Below are 26,231 nucleotides of genomic sequence, written 5' to 3'. Positions count from 1 at the left end.
AGGGCTCGGAGATCTTTGATTTCTGGTCAAGTTTTTCTAACACGGAGAAGGTGAACTACCTCCCTCAAGGGGCCACCTGGGTGGTTGGCCACCGGGAGAAGGCATGGGGTGAACACAATGGGGGGGAAAATAAAATAACAGTACAACGATGCCCATCTGATGGCGATTTTGACAAAACTCTGCCTCCCTCAGGCCACCACCTGTGACTCTGAGACACGTCCCCTTCCAAGGCGGGAAGAAGAACGTGGAGGTGCTTCCCAAAGGAAAAGAGGACACAGATACAGACAGACACACATGAGGAATGACACTAGAAATCGGCACAGAGGATAGGTCGGGACATGGGAGACTGAGGGATGGGTGGGGGGGAAGGCTTGAGTCCATTCATTTTTCTTCTTTGTAAGATGGATATACCATCACATGCCATGCAACCTTAGAGAGATCTCTGTGGACACTTTCCTGCCCCCCTCCTTTCCAATCCCCCCTCCCCCTCAAGACTGGGCTAGGTGTGGAGTGAGAGGTGTGGGAGGTGGGCAGAGGTCAGAGATCAGCTCAGACAGGCGTGGTGCGTCTGTTAGCTGGATTATTATGCAAAGACTCTTTGAACTCTTTGGGTGTGGAGTTGTGGAACTGTAGAAAAGCGTGGTCCCGATCCGAGTTGAGGAGGGTCCCCATGGTGATCTTTGAGGGGTCCCGGGAGAGGGTGAACATGGAGATGTCAGTAGAAGGGATGGTGTGGAAGCCTTTGCTGATCGGGGACAGATCTCGGGACCTAGGCTCAGTCGAACGAGAACTTGACCTTCTCCGGAATCGGTACCTGTAGGGTGGAAGGCGGGCGAAGGTGGATTTCTTCAGGAGCTCGGAGTGGGATTTGGCACGTAACTGCTGATGTTTCTCAATGTAGATGTGCACGGCTACCACCCCGACGATCTCGGCAATGATGAATGAGAAGGCTCCGAAGTAGAAGGACCAGCCGTAGGAATAGCTTTTCTTAGAGTCACGTTGCCCGGGGTCTCCTGCATTGGCTGAGATGTAAACTATGATGCCAATGATATTACTTAACCCTAAGAGAAGAGAAAAGCAAAACAAAACAAGAACACGTATTTGATCAACCTTGCAATGCTATGGCGAGATGGGTGACTAGCATATTCTGTTTTTACTTTTATTTACTTATTGGTGCCAGTCCTGGGGCTTGGAGCGGTCCCTGAGCCTCTTTGAGCTCAAGGCTAGTGCTCTACCACTTGAGCCACAGTGTTACGTCTGCCTTTTTTCTGAGTAGTTTATTAGAGATAAGAGTCTCACAGACTTTTCTGCCTGGGCTGGCTTCGAACTGAGATTCTCAGATCTTAAGCTTTCTGAGGAGCTAGGATTGAGCCACTGGCACCTGGCTACCTCTAGCTTGTTTTGCTCAAGGCTAGTGCTCCAGTTAAGCCATATCTCCACTTCTGCCTTTTTTGCTGGTTAATTGGAGATAAAAGTCTCTTAGATTTTCCTACCTTATCTGGCTTCAAACTGTGATCCTCAGATCTCAGTCTCCTGAGTAGCTAGGATTACAGGCATGAGCCACTGGCTCAATTGGTACTTTTAGCCTGGAGGTATTATTTATAGCAAATGTGGAGGTGACAGGGAGAGAGGAAAAGATAAGCTGGCTGGTAAATCCCACTGCTGAGCTCTTCCTATAAGTTCTGTTGTTTTGGGGAAACACAGACTTGCAGTCCTGGGCAGAGAGCATTCAGATACAACTTTCATCTTCTTCCCCCAGAAACAGCCGTCAAACCCAGTGGGCATTTATTTTCCCTTCAGAGCAATTAATTCCATCAACGCTTAATCCTTGGCACTAAACCATGGCAATGGAAAAATGGGCAAGACACAGGTCTTTGCCTTTGAATTCATTGCCATTAGTCAGAGAGAGACTCTGTGTGTGTGTGTGTATGTGTGTGTGTGTGTGTGTGTGTGTGTGTGTGTGTGTATTGGTACTGGCGCTTGAACTCAGAGCCTGGGTGCCATCTCTTAGCTTTTTGGCTCATGGTTGGCTACTAAACCACTTGAGCCACACCTCTACTTCCAGTTGTTTGCTGGTTAATCAGAGATAAGAACTTCACAGACTTTCCTGTCTGGGCTGGCTTCCACCTACGATCCTCAGTTCTCAGCCTCCTGAGTAGCTAGGTTTACAGGTGCAAGCACTTAGCACCTGGTGATAAGCAACCCTTTCTGAGAGCCTCCTGAGTCCTCCTTCCACGAACACTCTGTACTTCTAGACTATTTCCTAAGAAATAGCCAAGCAACTAAAGTGTTAACTCCAGGTCTGGCAGGCCCAGTCATCTGCTTTAGTGCTGTCATTTCGGTTGGCTGGTATAAGTCACTGGGATTATTTTGGATGGAACCACCCTGGTTATAGTTCAGGATCTGTTTGTGCCCTGCCCTCTCCTGCCATTGCATGGCCCAGACAGATAGGTCATTTAGGAGCTAGGCAGCAAGTTCTAATCACCTAGCTCCTTCGCTGCATGGGAGATGACAGACTCAACTCTGTCAGGCAGCTAACAGGCACAGGATGAAAAACAGCATCTCTTCCAGCAGTGCCAATTTAGCTGGAAGATTAGTGAGGAAGACACATGCTTTTATATTAAAATGAACATGGAAATAATAAGGAGGAGATAGCAGAATTCACATGAATTTTTTAAGTTGAATGGGAGGCAGACTTCAAAGACATTTCAGCTTACTGAAGGCAGCGTTGAGTGAGGCCCTTGCTTCCCCATAGCCATATTTTCTCTGCTAGCAGAGAAATTTTGGTGACTAAGTTGAGGAAGCAGCCCTCCCCCCCCCCCCCCCTTGCTGGGGAAGGAGAGAAGAGGAGAAAGAAAAGTTCGAAGGGAGAATCAAGTGTCAAACAAAGAGTGGACATCCATGTGAATTTCTTCTCTCTTTCTCTCTCTGTGTGATATATATTATCTATTTATATATCATCTGTTTAACACCTCTACTACTTATTATTTGTTCATCTGTCATCAATCAATCAAGAAAATGAATAAATAAAAAGAAGCGAGGCACTGGAGGCTCATGCCTGTAATCCTAGATAAGTGGGAGGCCAAGAAAGGAAGAATCATGATTTGAGGCCAGTCTGGGCAAAAAAGTCTTCGAGACTGCATCTCAACAGAAGGAAGCTGGATGAAGTGACACGTATCTGTCATCTCAGTTCAGAGATGGCAGGTAGCGAGACACTATCTCAAAAAGAACTAGTGCAAAAATGGGGCTGGAGGTATGGCTCAGTAGTAGGACACCTACCTAGATAGTTCAAGGCTCGGAATGCAAACCCCAGGATGGCCTTGAAAACAGGCCCTTCTTTTACATATGAGGAAACATACATAGAGCCATCAGGGAATTCCTATGTTGTCCTAGCTAAGAAATGATTTGAACCCAGGGCAGCCCCAGGGGCCTGGGATTTCAGTGACTAGCTTCAGGAAGAACTAAATGAGAGTAGACTGTAGCTTTGTTTCATTGTTCAGCCTGTGAACTCTGCAAGGGCAAGGATATAGCTTTTCTTATTTGTTGCTGTGGCCCCAGCTCCTAGTCCCCAGCCTGACCAAAGCAAGAGCTCTGTGTGTATTTGTTGAGTAAGTGAATGCTCTGTGCACAGTAAAGAGCCCTGAGTTATTGGGCACTGAATCCATCCTCAATACTGGTCTCTGTTCTCAGCATACTTTTATATATTAACTCATTTAAATTCCCTTAACAAACTGGATGCCAGTGGTTCTCACTTATCATCCTAGCTACTCACGAGGCTGAGATTGAAGAATCAATGTTCAAAGCCAGCCCAGGCAGACAAATCTGTGAGATTTATCTCCAATAAATCTCAGAAATGGAGGCATGGCTCAAGTGGTAGCCTACTGGCCTTGAGTTGAGAGAGCTCAAGGCCCTGAGTTCAAGTGCCAATACTCTAGATCCTCTGAATAACCTCAAGGGGTGGGACTGTCATGAGTTCTATTTTTTCAGATGGGGAAACTGAGGCATAGAGAGGTTAAGAGACTTGCCTAAGGTTACAAAGTAGAAAAATAGTAGAGCTCAGAGAGTTGGCTTCAGTTCTCAAGCTTTTAAGCATTGTACAGGAGGCCCAGCACATAGCACCTTCCTACCCTCTCATTCTATAGATGGGCAAACAGATTCCGGGGATCTCAGAGTAGATTCAAGGGAGAGGGTGTCTAGGATCAGACCTCCAAGCTCCTAGCTTTCCTGTTTCTGTGTGAACTAATGACTAATGAACTAATGACTAATCTGTCATGCCTGACAAGCCCCTATACTAAGACGGTAGCTGCTGACACCTTCCTCCCTTAACAGGCCCCTTGGAGACAAATGGATGACATTCTCTTGTTCTTTGCAGACTGTCAATTCAACACAGCATTGGAGCTGACTGTCAAGGTCTGCCAGGGCCTTGGTCTCAAAGCCAAGCAAGTCTTTGGGTTTGCCTTTTGTTAATATTTGCTCCCACAGAGCAGAGTCCAAAGCTACAGCCACCTTAATGGACCACATCTTCCCAGGGCAAGATGGCGGCTCTCTGCCTGGTGTGCAGCATGAGTAGGTTCCCAGAGACTCAGAGTGGCTTGCGGCTTCCCTTCTTCATTTTGCAGAAGAGACACCTGCTGGGGAAGAGTCTCATCAGGGGATCAGGGCTCTGGATTCCTGACTTGGCATCTCTTGTTGCTGCTTTTCCAAAATTAGAAGATAATGCTGGGCACCAGCGGCTCATGCCTGTAAATCCTAGCTACTCAGGAGCCTGAGATATGAGGATGGTGGTTTGAAGCCGTCTTGGGCAGAAAAGTCTGTGAGACTCCTATCTGCCAGTTAAGTACCAGAACACTGGAAGAGGAGCTGTGGCTCAAGGGGTAGAGTAACCAGCCTTGAGCAAAAGAAGCCCAAGGAAAGTGCTAGGCCCTGCTTCATTCACACTCCAGGACTGGCTTAACTTAATTAATTAAATAAATAAAATATATAATAAATAACTAAAGAATATAACATCATGTCTTTTATACTCAGTTTCCTTCCAATAACGCTAGGAAGCTGTTACTGTTCTTATTTGCTATGTCAAAGGTGAGAAAACTGAGCTACGAGAAGTTGGTAACGTTTCCCAAGGCTGCAAATGTAGAGAGCCTGGATTCAAAGCTCAATGCCTGTATCCTCTCCTCCATTATCTCGGTCTCAGTAGATACATTATACTATGGCAGCTCCTTTCCCTCTTGTTCCTGGTTCTTCTTTATGAGCTTTTAGTTACCTGTGGTTAACCACAGCTCAAAAAATGAAGGTCAGGCACCCAGGGAGGCTGAGATTGAGAGGATGGTGGTTCAAGAGATCCCCTCTCAAAACAGAGTTAGACACAGAGTCGGGTATCTATTAGCCTAGCTATCAGGGAGCCTAAGGTAGGTGGGTTGAGTCAGGGTGCATGCTGGGTAGCAAGGGAGATCCTTATCTGAAAAACAACCTGTCAGGAACAACACTGAAGACATGACTCAAGGGTAAGTGCATCTGGGGGGAAAGCAGGAGGCCCTGAGTTCAAACCCGAGCATCACCATAAATAAATTAATTAAATGAAAAAAGCTTCCCTGGGAAACTCTAGAAACAATTTGTATTTTATTTTATTTTTTGGGGTCCGGTCGTGGGGCCTGAACTCTGGGCCTGGGCACTGTCCCTCAGCTCTTCAGCTCAAGGCTAGCGCTCTACCACTTGAGCCACAGCACCACTTCTGGCTTTTTTCTTTTCGCTTATGTGGTGCTGAGGAATCGAACCCAGGGCCTCAGGCATGCAAGGCAAGCGCTCTACCACTGAGGCACCTTCCCAGCCCATAATTCGTATTTTAAATAACTTTTGTTTTAAATAACTTATCATGAGTGTTCTACTTTATTACTGTATTATAATATTATATATTGCTATTTGTGAATCTCTTATTGTATCTAAATTTTTTTTTTTCTGGTCCTGCGGCTTGAACTCAGGGTCAGGATGCTAGCCCTGAGCTCCTTTTGCTCCAGGCTAGCACTCTACCTCTTGAGCCACAGCACCACTTCTGGCTTTTTCTGTGTATGTGTTACTGAGGAATCGAACCCAGGACTTCATGCATGCTAGGCAAACACTCTACCACTAAGCCACATTACCAGGCCTTCCTCTGGCTTTTTCTGAGTGGCCTATTGGAGATAAGAGTCTCATGGACTTTCCTTCCCTGGCCTGGCTTCTAACCATAATTCTCAGATCTCAGCTTGCTGAGTAGCTAAGATTACAGGCATGAGCCTGTAATTATCATTTTTTATTCTAATGAAATTCTTAGCTGGTAGCTGGTGGCTCATGCCTATAATCTTAGCTCCTCAGGAGGCTGAGATCTGAGGATTGCGGTTTGAAGCCAGCCTGGGCAGCAAAGTCTGTGAGACTCTTATCTTCAATTGACCACCAGAAAACCAGAAGTGGCGCCATGGCTCAAAGTGGTAGAGAGCTAGCCTTGAGCAAAAGAGCTCAAAGACAGCATCCAGGCCTTCAGTGTAAGCCCCATGACTGAAAAGAAAAAAAAGAAGAAATTCATTTTTTGCCCAGAAGGAACCCTGAACAGCATTGTTTTGTCCATGGGGCCCTTGACCTCAGTGTGGTGTCCAGGAAGAGCTGGCATAAGACGCTCACCTGCGGAGACGAAGAAGATGCCCGCGCTGAGGATGACGTTGTGTCTGCTGCGGTGGAACTCACTGGCCGCCACACAGAGCCCCCCGAAGAACAGCAGCGTGACGCTGAGGATGGGGAAGACACTGGAGGCCCGCACAGCGCCTGCAGGCAGGAGAGGAGAGCTGTCTGCCCGCACCCAGCCACTCCTGGGGTCCTCCTAACGCTGGCATCGGGTGCCACAGGAAAGAGTCCAGGGATGGATGGCACTACACCAGTGTCACCAACCCGGAAGATCTAACGCCAAGGGTCAACAATTCGCTTCCTCCCTCCCTCCCTCCCTCCTTCCTTCTTTCCCTTCCTTCCTTCCTCCTTCCTTCCTTTCTTCCCTCCCTTCTCTCCCTCTTTCCTTCCCTTCCTTCCTTCCTTTCTTGCTTGCTTACTTCCTTCCCTCCTTTCTCTCCCTCTTTCCTTCCCTTCCTTCTTTCCTTCCTTCCTTCCTTCCCTCCCTCCCTCCTTCCTTCCCTCCCTCCCTCCTTCCTCCCTCTCTCCCTCCCTTTCCTTCCTTTCTTCTTTCCTTCCCTCCCTCTCTCCTTCCTTTCTTCCTTCCTTCCTTCCTCCATTCTTTCCTTCCTTCCTCCCTCCTTCCTTTCCTTCCTTCCTTCCCTCCTTCCTTCCTTTCTTCCTCCCTTCCTTCCCTCCCTCCCTCTTTCCTTCCTTCCTTCCTTCCTTCCTTCCTTCCTTCCTTCCTTCCTCCCTTCCTTCCTCCCTTCCCTCCCTCTTTCCTTCCTTCCCTCCTTTCTTTCTTCCTCCCTTCCCTCCCTCCCTCTTTCTCTCTGTCTGTTTCTCTTTCTTTTTGTGTCATCAGGGGCCCGAGTGCTGTTTTTAGTTTATTTGCTCAAGGCTGGTGCTCTACCATTGGAGCCATAGCTCCATCTTGCTGGTTAACTAGAGACAAGAATCCCATAGGATTTCTCTGCCTGAGCTGACTTCCAACTGTGATCCTCAGGTTTCAGCCTCCTGAGTAGCTAGGGTTATAAATGTGAGCCATTGGTACCTGGCTTAGGGAAGGAAACATTTTTGTCCTGTATTTTGGAGCTAGGACTCTGGGATGTTCCTTTGGTATTGGGACCTGCAGATGACATAGCCAGCCTTAAACGCGGAGACTGCTATCAGATTTCGAGCATGTGCTGCGTAGCACAGAGCTGGACAGCACCCACTTACATCTGTCTAGTAACTCAATGAACAAATGAATTGATTTGTAATTTCTTCGGGGGTGGGTCAGGGAGGGTCACAGCTCCCTGGGCTCAAAGCTAAATTTGTATTCTTCAGTGTTCTAAGTTTTAACCCTATAAGCTCGGATGGGCTGTTTCCATTTGCCAGCCATGAAAATGTGCTCAGACCCAACCACGTAGCTCTTTCTTCTGACAGCTCTTTCTTGAGTGGGTTCATGTTTGCATGCTTGTCTGTCAGAAGTTTGGCCACTGCTGTAGATAAATGGAGATCATCCAAAAGAGAGATGGGAAGACGGTGGAATTTACAGAGGGGCGACGTGTGTGTGTGTGTGTGTGTGTGTGTGTGTGTGTGTGTGTGTGAGTTCTCTTAAATCACAAAAGACCAAGGGGGCTACATTTGTTTCAAGGTGGCTCAGTGTGGCGGTGGGTGTCAGGGGCAGAAGGGCTGGGGTGGGTGGCTGTGGGGGCTCAGGGCTGCCCAGCCTCCAGCACTGTAAGCTACATAAATATCTATTCTTTATAAACCATCTGGTCTCGGGTATTTTGTTATAGCCACAGTGAGTGAGGTGAAGACATAGGCATCTGAGCTGCACACGAAGATGAGGAAGAACCCCCATTTTGTCAGGGCTGTGAGGCAGCATAAATTCCTAGACAGTAAGGAGAGTTATGAAGGAAGGTGACCTTCGCTTTCCCTCCTTAGCCTTGGCTCTGTGCTGTGGTTCTTGGCGAAGCTAAGTGGACTGGGAGATGGCGGTGAGGGGAGACGAAAGGGGAGAGGACCCCATCTTCCCAGAGGGAGGACAAATGTTTTGTTGGAAACGCCATCAAACTCTCCAAATAAAATCAATTTTGCGAGTTGTGGAATGAAAGTCCTATTTCCGTTTATCTCCAACGGGGCAAACATCAAAATGCTCCTTTCAAGTCGAAAAGATAAAGGATGACATCCTGGTAAAATCCCACAGACTTCAAAGCTATTCTCTTTCCAGGGGTCCCAGGGACTCCTGTCATCCTCCAGTCTTTCTTCTCTCTCTCCCACCTTCCCTCCCTCCCTTCTTCTTTCTCTCCTTTATTCCCTCCTTCATTTCTTCTCTTCTTTCTGCTTTCCCTGCCTCTTTCTCTTCCTTCCTTCCTTCCTTCCTTCCTTCCTTCCTTCCTTCCTTCCTTCCTTCCTTCCCTCCTTCCTTCCTTCCTTCTTTTCCTCTCTCCTTGCCTCTTTCATCTCTTCCTCCCTCCTTCCTTCCCTTTCTCCCTTCTTTCTTCTCTTCTCTTTCTTCCCTTCCCTTCCCTTCTTGTTCTCAAGGTTGAACCCAAAGACTCACACATGCTAAGCATATCCTCTACACTGAACTCCACACAAACAGAGCCAGAATAGGACTTTCCATATATAATCATAATTTTAAAAATAAAAGCACCTTAAATCTAACACAGCTGAATAATCAATGCCTTTGGAATTTGTTCATGAACTCAGCACATGTTCTTGAAAAAAAAAATTACAGGGCTGGGAAGGTGGCTCAGTGGTAGAGTGCTTGCCTTGCATGCATGAGGCCCTGGGTTCGATTCCTCAGCACCACATAAGCAAAAAAAAAAAAAAAGAAAAGAAAAGAAAAAACCTGGGAATGGCGCTGTGGCTCAAGTGGTAGAGCACTAGCCTTGAGCTGAAGAGCTGAGGGACAGCGCCCAGACCCAGAGTTCAAGCCCCACGATCGGACCCCTCCCCCCCAAAATTACATTTAAATCCAAATCAAGTTCTCTCTTTGCTCAGACCCAGGTAAAGCCCACATCTATAACTGACTTTGCTGTCACTAATCCCAAATGACAAGCCAGAACTGACATATATTTCCTCATGATTACATGTTGGGCTTGGGGCAAAGTATAAGATACATTAGCTTGTTTGTTTTTCATGACCCTGTCAGATAGATGATACTAGAATCTTGATTTCACAACAGGAGAAGAAAGCTAGATCTAGGACTCAAGCAACTTGCCCTAGGTCAAAATCAGGTCAGAGTTGAGATAGACCAGATTTCAGAGCTCTTGGTAGAAGCTACCACAGTTTTCTGGCTCTGGGTTCTGTGTTTGTAACAGTTTATGGTACATCCGGGTTACTGACGTTTGCTAAGTCCCATGGAGACCCTGGCCTCATCCCAGTTGAACTGAAACAGAAGAGAGGCCCAGGAGAGGTGAACTGTTCTCATTTCTCCTTCCAAGCCTCCACCCGGGGGAACTCACCCATTAGCACCTCATCCTTTAGCACCTAGCCCATTAGCACTTTCTCAGATCAGCCCTCCAGGGAAGAAAGTAAAAACTTGTAAGGAGTTGAAAATTCCTTAGATTTTTTTTTTTTCTTCTCCTAAGCGGACTAAAAAGAACCTTTCCGTTTTGACTAACCTACTTTTTTCCTTTCCTCTTTCTAAATCATCAAAATGTAAGAGACACAGAAACCCAGAACCACGTGTCTACCACTTCACCAGAGACACCAGCAGCGCTTTGCATTTCCAGATGGATGGTGGTGGTGGTGGTGGGTTCCATCTCTGAGGCCTGTGGACAATGGCTGGGGGGAGGGAGGTATCTCTCCCCCACAACCTCCTTCCTCCCCTAACCCTGGAAACAGGGGTGAGACTTACGCAGGAGATACTCAGCTGTGTCCTGCTCGTAGTCTGCATCCTCGGGAAAGTGATCGATTTTCTTGCACACGCCTCGGAAAGTACCTGTGGGAATAAATGTGGTGTTGAACTCAGTGGGAGAAGGCAGTGTCCCCGGGGGCCCCCAGCCTGAGTCCTTCACCCTGTAGCTCACACGTGTCCCTGGACTGGGGGAGTGGGTGGGCTGTGCATAGGGAAGCCCAGCAGCAACTGTGTTTGATTTAGACACCAAGAAGAGCTTCTTGCTATACTTTGCATCGAAGTCCTGGTCAGTGGGAGGAAGGAGGAGGAGGAACCTTCAAAGAAGAGGCCTAGTGGGAGGAAGTTAGGTCATGGGGGGAATGGCTCTTGAAAGGGATTTTAGGACTCTGGCACTCTCTCTCTCTCTCTCTCTCTCTCTCTCTCTCTCCATCTCTTTCCTCCCTCCCTCCCTCCCTCCCCTCCCTCTCTGCTTCCAGGCATCCTGAAGTGAGCAGCCTCACTCCACTGTGTGCTCCCTGCCATGAGGTCCCGTCTCACCTCAGCCCAGGCCCTAAACAACAGCGCTGACCAACCATGGACCAAAACCTCTGAAACAATGACCCACCCAGAACAAAACTTTTCCTCATTGAAAAGTTGACCAAACCGGGGCACTGGTGTCTCAAGCCTGTCATTCTAGCTACCTAGGAGGCTAAGATCAGAGGATTGTGATTCAAAGCCAGCTCGGGCAGGAAAGTCTGTGAGACTCTTATCTCCACTCAAACTACAAAAACAAAAGCTGGAAGTAGAGCTATGGTTCAAAGTGGTAGATTGGTAGAATTGAGCAAAAGAAGGGACAGGCTCTGAGTTCAAGTCCCGGGACTGGCACCAAAAAAAAAAAGAGAAGTGAATTATCTCAGGTATTTCTTCACAGTGACACAAAGCTAAAGGCAAATACACACACACACACACACACACACACACATACATACATACATACATACATTTTAAATAAAAACAACTGAGGGTGTGACTCAAGTGGTAGAGTGCCCTCCTAGCTAGTACAAAGCCCTGAATTCAAACCCCAGTGCTGTAAACAAAACAAAACAAAAACACCTAAAAATACTCCAAAGTGCCCACAAGTTAGTAGTTTGAGTCTTAGTTGTTCAGGAAAAAAAAGAACTTTCTTTTCTTTTTCCAAAACATACAAGGTTAAGCCAGGTGCTGGTGGCTCATGCCTGTAATCCTAGCTACTCAGGAGGCTGAGATCTGAAGATGTGGTTCAAAGCCAGCCTGGGCAGGAAAATCCATGAGACTCTTTATCTCCAATGAACCACCAGAAAACCAGATGTGGAGTTGGGACTTAAGCAGTAGAATGCTAGCCTTGAGTGGATAAAGCTCAGGGACAATGCCCAGGCCCTGAGTTCAAGCCTCAAAAAGAAAAGGAAAGAAAAGAAAATAGAAGGCTACAATATTCTGCTTTTCGTTTATCACGGGCAGTCGGCCCCTATGTAGATGAAGGATCTAGGCAGCAGACACACTAAGTGGACCCCATTGTCTTATATGTTATGCCCCCATTTGCCAAGAGAAAAAGGATGTGGAACTTAAGGATATTGATTTATCTTTCCATTTTACAGAGGAAGCATCAAGGATTTTGCATGCAATCATGCAGAATTCCAGGAGAGGTCTGTATCCAAGTATTGTGGAGTCATCCACTCTGGCCAGCAGTGCTTGGCTCTGAGCAGGAGCCTTCCTCTCCCATCTCCCCAGACAAGGACCCCCTAGCTTGCTGTCCCCTGCTGTGTGGCTCAACCACTAGGGACATGCAGAATTTCCCAAGACAATTCTGTCTCTGTCTCAGAGAAACCATCTGCATTTTATTTCCTTTCCTTTCTCTAGCATAAATGTGACTTAACTGATTATGTATGTGTTAGATAATCATTGTGGTGTTTATTAACTAGCCAATTAACCAATCTCTGGGGCACTTAATGGCTCTGTCAGTTCTTATAAATGACAAACAATATTCAGGATGTCTCACCAGAACACAATAGGAAATTATGCATTCCTGTTCTCATTCCTCTCTGCAAAGACTTTGGGGAGGTGAGGAGTAATATAGAGTGATTGAAGCAGCACGATGAAGAATCAGAGGTGGGCGAATGTCTCCAAGAAGTCATTGTAAGGGTGAAGCAAGGTGCCAGGGCGCTGGTGGCTCACGCCTGTAATCCTAGCTACTCAGGAGGCTGAGATCTGAGGACTGCGGTTCCAAGCCAGCCCAGGCAGGAAAGTCCGTGAGACTCTTATCGCCAATAAACCACAGAAAACCGGAAGTGACACTGTGGCTCAAGTGGTAGCCTTGAGCTGAAGAGCTGAGGGACAGTGCCCAGGCCCAGAGTTCAAGCCCCACGACTGACAAAAACAAACAAGAAACAGATCTGGGACAGAAGATACAAGTAATCGTTGAAAGAAAGACATATCCATGACAACGTCCCTAGTAGCCGATTAACACAAGTTGACTTGATAAATTTAGTAATTGGCACACATTGCAAGTTGACTGTAACCCCCTGCAACATTCTAAGCCTTTCCATGTTTTACATCAGTGGCTCCCAAAACCTCTGCTGTTACAATCCCTATTTTATAAGTGAGGAAACTGAGGCTTATTAAAGTAAATGGGTCTCTCAAGGACACGGCTCCTACAGGGTTCATTCAAGCGTGGGTCTGGCAGACTCCATAGTCCAAATTCCTATGGATTTAGAAATAGGCGCAGAGTCTTTCCCCATTAACTGTGCCTTTTCTACTTCAGGGGCTACTGGGCAGGGCAGGGGGCTTGCTAGGGATCCCCACCTCACTGCTTGACATATTCCATGGAAGATACCTTGGGAAGAAAAGGCTGATGGGAAAGATGGGATTAGAACTCCCTTAAAACAGATGTGTTAGTAGCTAGGATATGGAAACAACCCAGATGCCCCACCACAGATGAATGGATCCAAAAATTGTGGTATCTATACACAATGGAATATTATGCAGCCTTTAGAAATGACAAAATAATGGCATTTGCAGGGAAATGGATGGAGCTAGAAGGAATCATGTTGAGCGAGGTAAGGTAAGCCAAGAGCAAAGAGACAAACGGTACATGGTCTCCCTGATAAGTGGATGCTAAATCCAAAATGTTAGGTGATACGACAAAACTAACAGGACTTAAAAAACAAAGAACTCCCACTCATCTGGTCGAACCACTACTAAATATCCCCATGCTGCTGATCGCATGTATGGTGTATAACATGTGAACACCGTTATATGTTACAGACTGTGATAGACAATTTGCTCCAGGAAAGTTAGAATGAACTTGTGACTTTAAATGAGCACCATTATTCCACAATACTGTGAAATTCCGGAAATTATGTAATCACTTAATCACAATCAAAAAAAAAAGAACCTCGGGAAGGGAGGGAGGGAGGGGATGGTAGGGGGAAAACAATGGAGGGGGTAACAATGTTCAAGAGGAAGTGTACTCATTACCTCACTCATGTAACTGTAACCCTCTGTATAGTATCTTTACAATATAAAAAAAATCTTTATAAAAAAAAACCTATTGACATCTACATTTAAAATAAGTGGACTTCTTTGCATTATGGAAACAAACAATAGTGCTAAAATAAATAAATAAAATTGCAATCCTAAAAAAACAAAACAAAACAGGTGTGTTAGAATGCACTTATGCCTGTATCAGCTTGTGGAACAGGCCTGCTCAAGGTGACTCAAGGTGACTCAAGGCAGCTTGGAAGTAGGACTGAGAATCAGAAAACACCAGAAGGTTCTAGATACTCCAGTGTCACCACCTTCCTGTTTTCCCACAGCCTATGAGCTCTACCCACTTGAACCACACCTCTACTTCTGGCTTTTTTTGGTGATTAATTGGAGTTGAGTCTCAAGAACTCTTCCTGCCCAGGTTGGCCTCTAAGTGCCTCAGATCTCAGCCTCCTGAGTAGCTAGGATTAAAGATAGGAGCCACCAACACTTGGCTACTCTCTAGTTCTTTAAGAACTGCTTTGTTGCTGGATGCTGGTGACTCATGCCTGTAATCCTAGCTACTTTGGAGGCTGAGATAAAGGTCTGCCTGGGCACAGAGGTTCATGAAACTCAGACCTAGGTTTTTGTGTGTGTGTGGTATATTCTTATTATGCCAAATGACATAGGCAGCTGAGAATTGGAGGATCCAGGTCAGTCTAGGCAGAAAAATTCTAGACTTTTCATCTCTGCAAGGGAAGATGGACATGGCAGCAAATAGCTTTTATCTCAGCAAGGATGGGAAATCTAAAGTAGTTGGATTGTAAGTCAGGGCCATGACTTGGCAGGAAGTGATACTCTATCTCAAAAATATAGCCAGCAAAAAACAAGGGTGAAGGTATGGTTCAAGTGGAAGAGCACCTGTCTAGAAAGTGTGAAACTGTTAGCTTCAACTCTAGTACTGGTAATAAAAAAAAAAACAACAAAATTTCCTCAACGCTCCCTGGTCTAGTGATCTCTGCTTTCTGAAGACACAAGAAGAATGTGAAAAGGAGTTTGTCCTCTCTCCTAGGATGGCACTAGAGGGTTAGCCTGGATAATGTCCCCTGTTCCTGCAAGTAAGGACCAGGCTTTGGAGTTAGTTACACCTTAAATCCATCCTGACTTGGTCACTTGCTAATTAGGGTACTTACAGCAAAGTACCTCTGCCAACTCAGTTTCTCCTTCTAGCACAGGACAATAAATAAGAGCAAATTTGTGGAGGATTCACTGAGCAGCACTAGTTGCTGTTCTCAGCATTTTATACATAAATTGTGTGTGTGTGCGTGTGTGTGTGTGTGTGTGTGTGTGTGTGTATGCCAGTACTGAGGCTTGAATCACAGCACTGTGCCCTCATTTGATTTTTCCTCCTCATTGTTGGCGCTCTATCTCCTGAGCCACAGCTCTACCTCCAGCTTTTTTTGCTGGCTAATTAAGGATAAGAGTTTCACAAACTTTCCTGCCTGGATTGACTTTGAACCATGAGCCTCAGAGCTCAAACTTCTGAATAGTTAGGATTATAGGTATGAAGCACTGACACTTAGCTACATAATTCTTTTTTTTTTTTAAGTACTGGGCACTGTCCTTGAGCTTCTTTTTGCTCAAAGTGAGTGCTCTACCATGTGAGCCTCAGTGCCACTTCCAGCTTTTTTTGAGTAGTTTATTGGAGATAAGAGTCTCATGGAGTTTCCTGCCTGGGCTGGCTTCGAACCACGATCCTTAGATCTTAGCCTTCTGAGTAGCTAGGATTATAGGCATGAGCCACTGACTCCTGGCAGTCACATAAATCTTTCAATCAGGCAATGCTGTAACGCATTTGGTACAGTTCCTGCCACATAAGAACTCAATAAATTACAGCTAATACTACCATCAGTTTTGGTAGACATTTCAGGACCAGATGAGACACATTGGTGACACAGTGAGATTTTTATAAAGCAATATGAAAGGAAAGAGAATAAAAATCTCCTGAAGGAAGATTCCTTGCTGGAAGCCATATACTCGTCTTAAAGTGAACTTGGCCATTTGTGTCAGGAGCATAGCATTAGAGCTCCTAGAAGTAACCACCATTTAGCATTTTTGTTTATATCTTTCTAGGCTTCTTTTCCCTCTCCTGTGATATCGTGCAAAAAAAAAAAAAAAGATCTAACAAGATTGGAATCATGCTGCTGCTTCTTGCTTACCTTTTCTTAGGAGAATTTCCCCATATTGGTCAATTTAAGAACATGGAAAGGTATTGAGACTTGCTTACAAACTGCTAGCAATGGAACCATAAGAGATGCTGAGATCCAACAGATTTGCAAGGAGCAGGTTGGGATACATAGGTAAATATTGTAATAGCACAGCTTAAGCTAAGGCCCTGGGATAGAAAGATGCAAAAACCAGGAATACAGTGAACCAAACCAAAGGGGTTTATTTAGCCTTGTAACTAAAAGGGAGGGGTGATGGGAACCCAGTATCAGAGTAGATGGGAAAAAGGGGCTGTAAGATCCCCTGGGTCAGAGGACCCTGGAAAAAGCTTTGGAACAGAAGGTAGAACCAGGTTTTTCTATTTCCTTTTTTTTTTGGGGGGGGGGGGGTCTGGTCATGGGGTCTGAACTCTGGGCCTGGGCGCTGTCCCTCAGCTCTTCAGCTCAAGGCTAGCGCTCTACCACTTGAGCCACAGCACCACTTCCGGCTTTTTTCTTTTTGCTTATGTGGTGCAGGGCCTCTGGCATGCAAGGCAAGCGCTCTACCACTGAACCACCTTCCCAGCCAGAAGAGGTTTTTCTGATCTGTGAGATGCAGTTCTAGATACTGACTTTGGGATGATGCTTATGGCTTTGGGGTGACTATGGCTTTCTCTTAGGTGGAGAAGATGCTGTTCACAGCTCATCTCTGTCTCAGACAATAAAAGAACTTTAGCTTTAGAGGAAGAAGAGTGTGCCAGTAAACTAACAGTCTTTCTTAAAGCTCAAACCCTCAACACAGTCCAATTCAAATCAACAATGAGATAAAAATGTCCATGCTTACCTCTTATTATTATTTTTTTGGGGGGGTCCGGTCATGGGCTTGAATTCTGGGCCTGGGCGCTGCCCCTCAGCTCTTCAGCTCAAGGCTAGCGCTCTACCACTTGAGCCACAGTGCCACTTCTGGCTTTTTTCTTTTTGCTTATGTGGTGCTGAGGAATCGAACCCAGGGCCTCTGGCATGCAAGGCAAGCGCTCTACCACTGAGCCACCTTCCCAGCCCTACCTCTTATTATTGACCACAATCTTGCATGTTCTAGTCAGCACAAGAATTGTGTTCAAAGTAATAGGAAAAAAAAATCCCAGAATGATAGGGCCATTTTTTCCCCCCAGATGATAGAACTAGGCTAGTTGGGAAGTTGGGGACAACTTTCTAGAAAGTAAAATGTTAGAATAAGTGACAAGGCTCAAGAAAATGGGTTCCTACCTGATACCAAACCACCTAACAAAACTAGAATAATTAAGTCACAGTGGTACTGCATTTAGGAGCAAACAGTATATTAGGGTAATTTTTCAGTATAGAGAAATAACATAAAGCCACAAGCAGTCTATTATCCCAAATTTAGGTAATCCCTGTTCAATTAAAAGCATGCACATTCTTTTTAATCGAATACTTTTTCAAGCAAAAATACATATTTGGTTAGCTGGACGCCGGTGGCTCATGTCTGCAATCTTAGCTACTCAGGAGGCTGAGATCAGAGGATTGAGGTTTGAAGTTAGCTCGGACAGAAAGCCTGTGAGACTCTTATCTCTAATTAACTACTAGAGTTTGAACTCAGGGCCTTGTGCTCTCAGTTGGCTGGTTTTTTTTCCCCTCCAGCCTGGCACTCTACCACTTGAGCCGCACCTTCACTTCTGAGATAGAGTCCCAGTTGTGTCTCCCTGGCTCCTAATTTTGATCCTCAGAGCTCAGCCTCCTGAGTAGCTAGGCTTGTAGACATGAGCCTAGATACTAAGCTGATCTCTCTCTCTCTTTTTTTTTTTTTTGTCAGTCGTGGGGCTTGAACTCTGGGCCTGGGCGCTGTCCCTCAGCTCTTCAGCTCAAGGCGAGCGCTATACCACTTGAACTACAGTGCCACTTCTGGTTTTCTAGTGATTTATTGGCGATAAGAGTTTCACGGACTTTCCTGCCTAGGCTGGCTTTGAACCGCAATCCTCAGAGCTCAGCCTCCTGAGTAGCTAGGATTACAGGCGTGAGCCACCGGCGCCCGGCTTGTCTCATTTTTAAAGTGTTCCAAAATAAATGACAGTAGCCACTGCTCACCTGCTCCACTGGGTAAAGAGCTCTTGGAGAGAGTAGTGTGGGTCATAGGGCTGGGGGAGAAGCTTGGGTTCTAGAGCCAGGACAAGAAGTTTTTAATCCTGAATTTCTGAATCATGTAGTTTCCATGTGTTTAAGTTTCTTCTTCTGTAAGCTGAGATTAATAGTAGTATCCACATCTTAGACTTATCCCCCCCTTTCTTTTAAAATTGTTATTATAAAGGTAATGTACAGAGGTGTTTTAGTGACATGTCAGATAAAGAGTACATTTCATTTTGGACAATGTCACCCCTTTCCTCGCTCTCTCCCAGATTTTCCCCTCCCATCCCCACCCACAAAATCTGTAGCTCACTTTCAACATAATGTCCAGTGAGTATCTCTGCTGCTTTTGTTCACCCTTTGTCTTTCCATTTCTGTGATCTTAGGTTTATTTTTTATGAGGAGTGTAGAAATTAATCATTGCCAAGTACTTTAGAGCAATATTTAGTACATAGGTGTTATATAATTCAGTCAGGATGTCTAGAGAAGGGGAAAACAATTCATCAAGAGCTTGATCCACTGCTAAGTTCTGACTAAACCAAAACCTGAACTCTTAGCAAAATCTTCGTGTGTGTGTGTGTGTGTGTGTGTGTGTGTGTGTGTGTATGTGTGTGTGTACACTGGTACTGGGGTTTGAACTCAGTGCTTGTGCTTTGGCTTTTTCTTTTATTTTGCTCAAGACTAGCACTTGAGCCACACCTCTGCTTCTGGTTGGTTAATTGGAGATAAAGTCTCATGGACTTTCCTGCCTGGTCTGGCTTTGAGCTGTGATCTTTAGATCTCAGCTTCCTGAGTAGCTAGTATGACAGGCATAAACCACCAGTGCCCACCTGCAAAAATCCTTCTAATAGTACTAACACAGTTCTGGACACCAAGATGAGGGCTAGAGGCTCATCTTGGCTACTAATACCATTGCTTCTGTTTTGGACTTGGCTTAGAGGAAACCAATGAGAAACTGGAGAGTATGGTCTCTCTTCCACCATTATAAAAATGAAAGTACATATGTGCAGCTGTGTGGGTGGGTGGAGGGGGTGTGGTACATGCACAGAGGACCAATTTAAGTACAGAGTCCAAAGAGTTCTCACGTTCTGGACACACCACCTGCTCTGCCATGTCTGGCTAAAGACCAGGTAGAGTAGATCTTAAAAAAAGTGAAGTAAATCCTTACAAAAAAAGATTCTGCATCCAGTGTGTTGGCTTCAACTCATGAACCACCAGGCTTGGAACAGACAAGCCTGGTGAAGCGAGATTATCATCCCAAGTCCCATTTGTCTACGTTTGCAGTCTTGAAAGGATTTCCTGAATGGGAGACTGGTGTGTCAGTCAACTTTCTACGACTGTGATAAACTACCGAAACGAAGGAACTTCTAAAAGAGAAAAGGTTGATCTGGGCTCAGATCTGAGGTCTGTGGCCATTTATTTGTCTTCTTGTTTTCAGGCCATGGTGAGATGGAGCATGTGGTCAAGGAGGCTGCTCACCTGCTGGCAGCAGGAAAGCGGAGAGGCAGCAAGGTCTGGGATAAGGGTCTAACCCCTAAGAACATGTTCCCAATGATCCACATCCTCCTACAGCTGTATCCAGCCCCCAACAGTCCACTTGATGTAATTCTATGGATGGATTGATCCAGTATGTTGATGACCAATCACCCTTGAACAGTGATGTGCTGGGGACCAGGCTTTCTATACAAGTTTTTGAGAAACACCTCATACACAAACCATACAGGGGTCAGATTCCCCCAGATGTTGCTCCTCCAGCGGAAGGAGAGGCCATCAATAGGACCTCTGAGTATCCTTCCCTGAGAGACAGTCCTCATCCATCTCCCTGGTCTCTGAGCAACTCCACATGGATGGCCCTAAGGAAGGCTTGGTGACTCTAGGTTCACCAACTTCACAAAAGGTCAGGTTACTTCTGAGCAAGCTTCAGACTCATCTTGTGTTCAGAGGAAAGGCAGGAAACCCCAACGAATCCAGCCTGGCTGCCTGGGCCAGGTCAGAAACAGAACCAATCCTGTGCCTGGGGCATGGTACCCATCTTAGCCATGAATCCTGCCAGTGAAACCAAACTCCAAGCCCTCACATCACAGCTTAGAGAGCCCAAATAAGGTTCCTGGAGAAACTAGAGCTTGACTTATCAGCCACGTGAGTCTTTGGTTAAATCTTCCATGTGATGGATTTGCCTTGGGACATTGTAGAGAAGAGCAAATACCAAGTTGGTTTATGCTGGTTCTGGAAGCAAAAGCAACTCCTTGACTATAAGAATGTTTGGGTTGCTGGGCCCATGGTACATCTTTACCATCTGAGGATGAGGCAGTCCAAAACCAGACTTTCAACTGGGGCGTGTTTTGGAATTGTCCTGGGAAAGAAGGGAGGGAGACTCCCTTTCTTTTTTCCCCTCCATTCCTTCCCTTCCTTGCTTGAGTGTGTGTGCTGATCCTGAGTCTTGAATTCAGGGCCTGGGCTTGGTCCCTCAGCTTTTTGTTTTGGCTCAAGTCTAATACTCTACCCATGAGCCTCAGCTCCACTTCTGGCCTTTTGCTGGTTAATTACAGAGGTAAGAGTCTCACAGATTTTCTTGTCTGGGATGACTTCAAACTGTGATCCTCCAATCTCAGCCTCCTGAGTAAATAGGATTTACAGGAGTGAGCTACTGATTTGGAGATTCTTCATGAAATTTGAGGCATATGGAGTTTTCAGAAGGCCTGGGTGATTCTGTGGCTGAGCTTGAGAACAATGGTCTTCAAGTGAGTCCACTTAAAAACAGGAATTTCTTGGTTGGGGACCAGGGACTCACTCCTGTAATCTCAGCTATCCAGTAGGCTGAGATCTGAGGATTGGGGTTCGAAGCCAGCAAAGGCAGATAAGTTGAAGAGACTCTTTCTTTTTTTTTTTTTTTGCCAGTCGTGGAGCTTGAACTCTGGGCGCTGTCCCTCAGCTATTCAGCTCAAGGTGAGCACTCTACCACTTGAGCTACAGTACCACTTCTGGTTTTCTGGTGGTTTATTGGAGATAAGAGTTTCACAGACTTTCCTGCCCAAGCTGGCTTTGAACCACAATCCTCAGATCTCAGCCTCCAGAGTAGGTAGGATTACAGGCATGAGCCACCGGTGCCTGGCGAAGAGACTCTTATTGCCAAGTAACCAGCAAAGAGTTGGAAGCAGAGGTGTGGCTCAAGGGGTAGAGAACCGACCCATGAGCAGAAAAAGCCAAGCAAGAGCTGAGGCCCCGTGTTCAAGTTTTAGTACCAGCACACACACGTGCACACACACACACACACACACACACACACACACACACACACACACACACCCCAATAAAACAAAAACAGCCAAGGGACTCTTCTCTCATAGTAAACAACATAGTCCAAACTTTGAATATGACTTAGAATATGAAATTACAATTCATGAAAAAATGTTTGATTTTTGGCTGATCTTTTCCAAGTACATATTAGCTTGAGTCAGTTGATTTTTTTTTTTTTTTTTTGCCAATCCTGGGGCTTGAACTCAGGACCTGGACAGTCCCTGAGCTTCTTTAGCTCAAGGCTAGCACTCTACCACATGAGCCACAGTGCCACTTCTGGCTTTTTCTGTGTATGTGGTACTGAGGAATCAAACTCAGGGCTTCATGCATACTAGGCAAGCGCTCTGCCCGTAAGCCACATTCCCAGTTCCGTAGGTCGATTTTTTTGAGAGAGACGGGAACATGTTTTCTTGATAAAGTCTCACGATGACTCAATGCGGCATCCTTATGACAGGATTATGAAGTTTGATTTTTTCATAGCAGGATCATCATGTGGGTCTTGTGTGTGTGTGTGTGTGTGTGAAAAATATTTAAGTACATCATGCTTTTCCCCAAGAGCTTCTGTGAGTCCTTTGATATTCAGATCTTTCCATGTCGATCATGTCATAATCCCTGTCAATCCCTGCTTCTTTCTTTCTTGGACTGTGGTCAGCTCATCACGTTTGCCTCCTAATTGCTTTGTATTGTCACATGTTGACAAGAGCTGTCAATCAGAGAAAAAGCTTCCTGCCTACGGTTGAGATCGCAGCATGCTCACTGGGATGCGGGGGGGGGGGGGGGTTGGGTAGTGGTAGGGCTGGGGAGATAGTTGAGTGGGAACTAAGTTTTGTAAGTAGTTGGGTCATTAATGCATATATTCATATTCACATAGTTTCCTGTTCATACAGCCCTGGCATATTATGCAAAGGATTTCTTTTTGGTTAATGAATTCATGGATAATGAGAACCGCAAACTAAACTTGTTTTCTGAGTGAGATGAAGCACTTAGGGTAGAGCAATTATGAATTACTGCTTCTAATAAGAGAACCCAAAGAGCGACTGAGCTAATGAGACATAAACATCATCGCCTAGAGTAACGGAACTGCTGTTGGAACACATCCTGATGCATCCTTGGTCCCGCAGGTGGCTGGAGCAGGCACCATGTTCTGAGAAGCATGGTCCTTAGCATTTGGGAAGCACCAGTCAGTGAAACCAAGGGTTCTGGATTGTCAAGGCTATGATGAGCGTTGACTGTGGAGAGACCCAGAGGAAGCCAATAAATAAATGAAACAGATGGGTTAGTAAAAAGGGAAAGATACTTTTCAGAGAGTGGTAAGTCTTGTGGAAATAATAAGCCCTGGAGAGGGGTGGGGGAGGGAGGGAGATAGGGATGGAGGGAAAAGGGGAAGAGGGTGAGAAAGAGAGAGATGGAGGAGAGAGGAGAAGCGGAAGGCAGGGGAAGGGAGGGAGAGGAAGAAGGGTGGGCAGTGGAGGACTTTGGCTGGCCAGGGAAAGTGATCTCTGAGAAGATAAGTTGAATGACAGCAAGAAATCAGTTATTCAGAAGACTTTGCAAGCGCAACATCCAGAAGGAAGATTAACATGTAAGTGTATGTCCAAGATCAGGACCAGTGTCTAGCATCTGGAACAGACAGAATGTGAAGGAAAGCGATGAGTGAGGCTAGGCCCACCATGGAGCAGGTGTCACAGCCCCTTACAGGTCAGGGGTGGATGCTGGAATGGAGCGTGGCCCCTGGTTTTGGAGGGTTTTTAGCACAGGAGAAACACAGCCCAACCTATTGTTTTCAAGGATCTCTTTGGGTGCTTGTGGGCTTGCTGGAGACCAGGAATGGATGAACAGCTCAGAGGACTCCTTGAGAGTGACCTTGAACCCTTCAAAGGACAATTGGTAGTGTACAGAGGGGGACAGTACTCAAGCTAAAGCGCAGTTACATCACACGGACAGATGTCCAGGGTCCAGAGCATTGTGCTTAGACCCCGGTGTGGGCATTTAATGAAGAGGGATGGCGGGCTGGATTGCTCTGCTTCAGCACACAAAGACTTGTCCTGCTTCGCTTCTGATGAGCCTGAAACTGAGTGTTTGGCCCATCAACCCACTGGGAGGCTTGGGTAAAATGCATTCGAGAGCCCTTAGTTATGTGGTTAACTGAAGCTCTAGCTGAAACGGTGGTCTATCCCAGGGTCCCTCCTTGCTGGGGCACAGAGCTCAGGCCCAGCCCATCAAACAACTAGCTGTAGTTTGAACTCACCATTGAAGCAAGAGCCCTACCACAACTTCTGCCTCCACGGATACTGGTGTGGGATGAGCCACTGCTGTGGGCTCCCCAGACACCATCCCAGAATAGGCAGGAAAAAGGAGAAGGTTTGATGTGTGGCGTTAAGGAGAAAGCATCGCGATAGCATAGGGAAACAGCCACACCAGAACTTGCACTGATCATCCTTCTTCAGGGGCTCTGAATTGTTATGTTACTCCTGGGTGCCAGTGCTCACAGGGAGAACGTGATTGAGTAGAGACACAAAGCCTTCCTAACCCCCTCCCTTGGTAGGCATTAAGACAAGTTGGGAACTCATTTCCTTTGTACTCGGCTGTTTGTATGTGATGACATCTCTCCTCTAGATGGGTCTGAAAACAACTGGACCCCAATCCTTGTGAGATTCACCCGGACTATTATTTAAACAGTATCATTTCTGGTTCCGTGCGAATCTCTGAGCGCCTATGCTTTGCGATGGTTTGTTTTGCATAGAACTGGGACTTGAACTCAGGCCTCCTTCATGTTCTTGATTGGTTCTTTTGCTCCGGTCTGGAGCTCTAGCACTTGAACCACAGCTCCACTTCCACTCTTTGCTGGTTCACTGGGAATAAGTGTCTCATAGGTTTTACTGCCCGGCTGGCTTTGAACCACAATCCTCAGATCTCAGCTTCCTGAGTAGCTAGGATTACAGATGTGAGCCACAAGAGCCCAGCCGAACCCATGTGTTATAACAGAACCGTGTGGGAACATCCGGGTCCTTCCCTCAGCTCTACAGGAATGGTCTTCCTGGGGTATCATCTACCACCAAGGATGGCTTCCGGGAGTGTTCAGACAGTCATGGGAAAATGCACTGTTGTGGGTTTGCAGTTTGTGGGTATTTGCTGTTTTCCCTCTTGCAAGATTTAGGGTAAAGTCTATTCAAGATGGTGCAGTGGCCTGACTGCATCCCCTGAAATTCATGTGGGTGGAAACTAAATCCCTGTGCAGCAGTGTTGACAGGCGGTGCCCAGGCCCCAAGGCTCTACCCTCACAATGCATTGTGGGAATGGGTTGGATATCATGAGAGCAGGAAGTTAGCATGGGAGGAGGTTAGTTAGGATGGAAGTGAGTTCCTGATAAAGGGATGAGTTTGGTGTTTGTCTCTGTGTCTGTCTGTCTGTCTGTTTCTCTCTGCCTCTCTTTCTGTCTCCTTTCTGCCCTTTACTATGGGGTCATACAGCACAGATCCTCACCATCAAAGATCCCTTGCCCTTGGACTGTAGTTTCTGGAACTGTAGGTGGCTCACTCACACCTGTCATCCCTAGCTACTTAGGAGGCTGAGATCCAAGGATCATGGTTTGAAGCCAGCTGGGGTAGGAAAGTCTGTGAGACTCTTATCTCCAGTGAACCACCAGAAAACCGGAAGTGGTGCTGTGGCTCAAGTAGTAGAGTGCTAGCCTTGAGCAAAAAAGAGCTCAGGGACAACACTCAGGTTCTGAGTTCAAGTCCCACGACCGGTGGAAAAAGAAAAAAGAATAGTCCAATCTTGACAACCTATCTGACATGTTCTGATCATAGCCACACAAACTGGATTTAGACAACTCCTTGGAGGTTTTCCAACAAGCAAGCATCAGAGACAGGTGGTCCCAGGTTGTGAGGGCAGAGCTGGCCTTCACGGTCACCAGCTCCAACACACTTGGACATGGTGCCTTAGTCCCTGGAGAGTGACCGTTGTGTGCTTTTGAATTCCAGCCCCATGCTGCCACTTGTCAGAATTCTGTGTGCTGTGGCTCACCTGCACATGTCACCGTGACAAGACAGTGTGTGGAAATTTGGAGGTCGACATATTATTTCTAACCCCACAGGTGGTACTTTCTCCATTAAAAAGAAATCCAGAAAAGTGTTTTTTTTTTTTCAAGTTAATTCCTGAGAATTAAGAATGCTGCTTGGATTTCCGCCCCCTGAAAATTCTATAAACACGCACAGACTCAAACCCACAAACTGGAGGCAGTGTTAAATGTGTGGATGAAGAGCTACTTTTTTTTTTTTTTTTGACATTTTTTTTCCCCCTGCTATTCTGACTGTGCTGAATCGAGCGGAGGAACAGAGGCTCCCGGTGGATTTCCGGCTCTCTGAGATGTTCATTTCAACCTTCACTGGGCAACCCTGCCCAGCGCGAACACATCGCTTGTTCACAAGTACATCCGGGACCCTGACATTTATCCTGCATCTTTTACTCCCTTCCAGTCATTATGTATGGGTGGTTGCCACAGCAACCATTAACTGCACCTGACATCCAGGAATAGTTCTGGCGTTTCGAGCAAACGCCACCCTGGGGTTTTGTTCTGCAAGGTGCAGGCCTGACTCTCATGCCCGATACCCCCATACCCCACCTGCATG

General features: G+C 46.2%; 1 protein-coding gene across 1 annotated transcript in view; it reads right to left on the bottom strand.

Annotated features, from left to right (window-relative positions):
• Positions 1-528: 528 nt before the first annotated feature.
• Positions 529-26,231, bottom strand: part of Cacng3 (calcium voltage-gated channel auxiliary subunit gamma 3) — an 87,563-nt gene continuing 61,860 nt past the window's right edge. The window contains exons 2-4 of the mRNA XM_042689837.1: positions 10,481-10,564; positions 6,649-6,789; positions 529-1,061 (exon numbers count right to left, since the gene is read on the bottom strand). Of these exons, the coding sequence (XP_042545771.1) occupies positions 550-1,061; positions 6,649-6,789; positions 10,481-10,564 (737 nt within the window). The 3' untranslated portion in view covers positions 529-549. The remainder of the gene's footprint in view (positions 1,062-6,648; positions 6,790-10,480; positions 10,565-26,231) is intronic.

Source organism: Dipodomys spectabilis, unplaced genomic scaffold (genome assembly GCF_019054845.1).
Source record: "Dipodomys spectabilis isolate Male_0828 unplaced genomic scaffold, ASM1905484v1 ptg000127l, whole genome shotgun sequence".
NCBI classification, from domain to species: domain Eukaryota; kingdom Metazoa; phylum Chordata; class Mammalia; order Rodentia; family Heteromyidae; genus Dipodomys; species Dipodomys spectabilis.
Note: the sequence above shows the minus strand (reverse complement) of the source record. Positions and strands in the feature narration are given on the sequence as shown.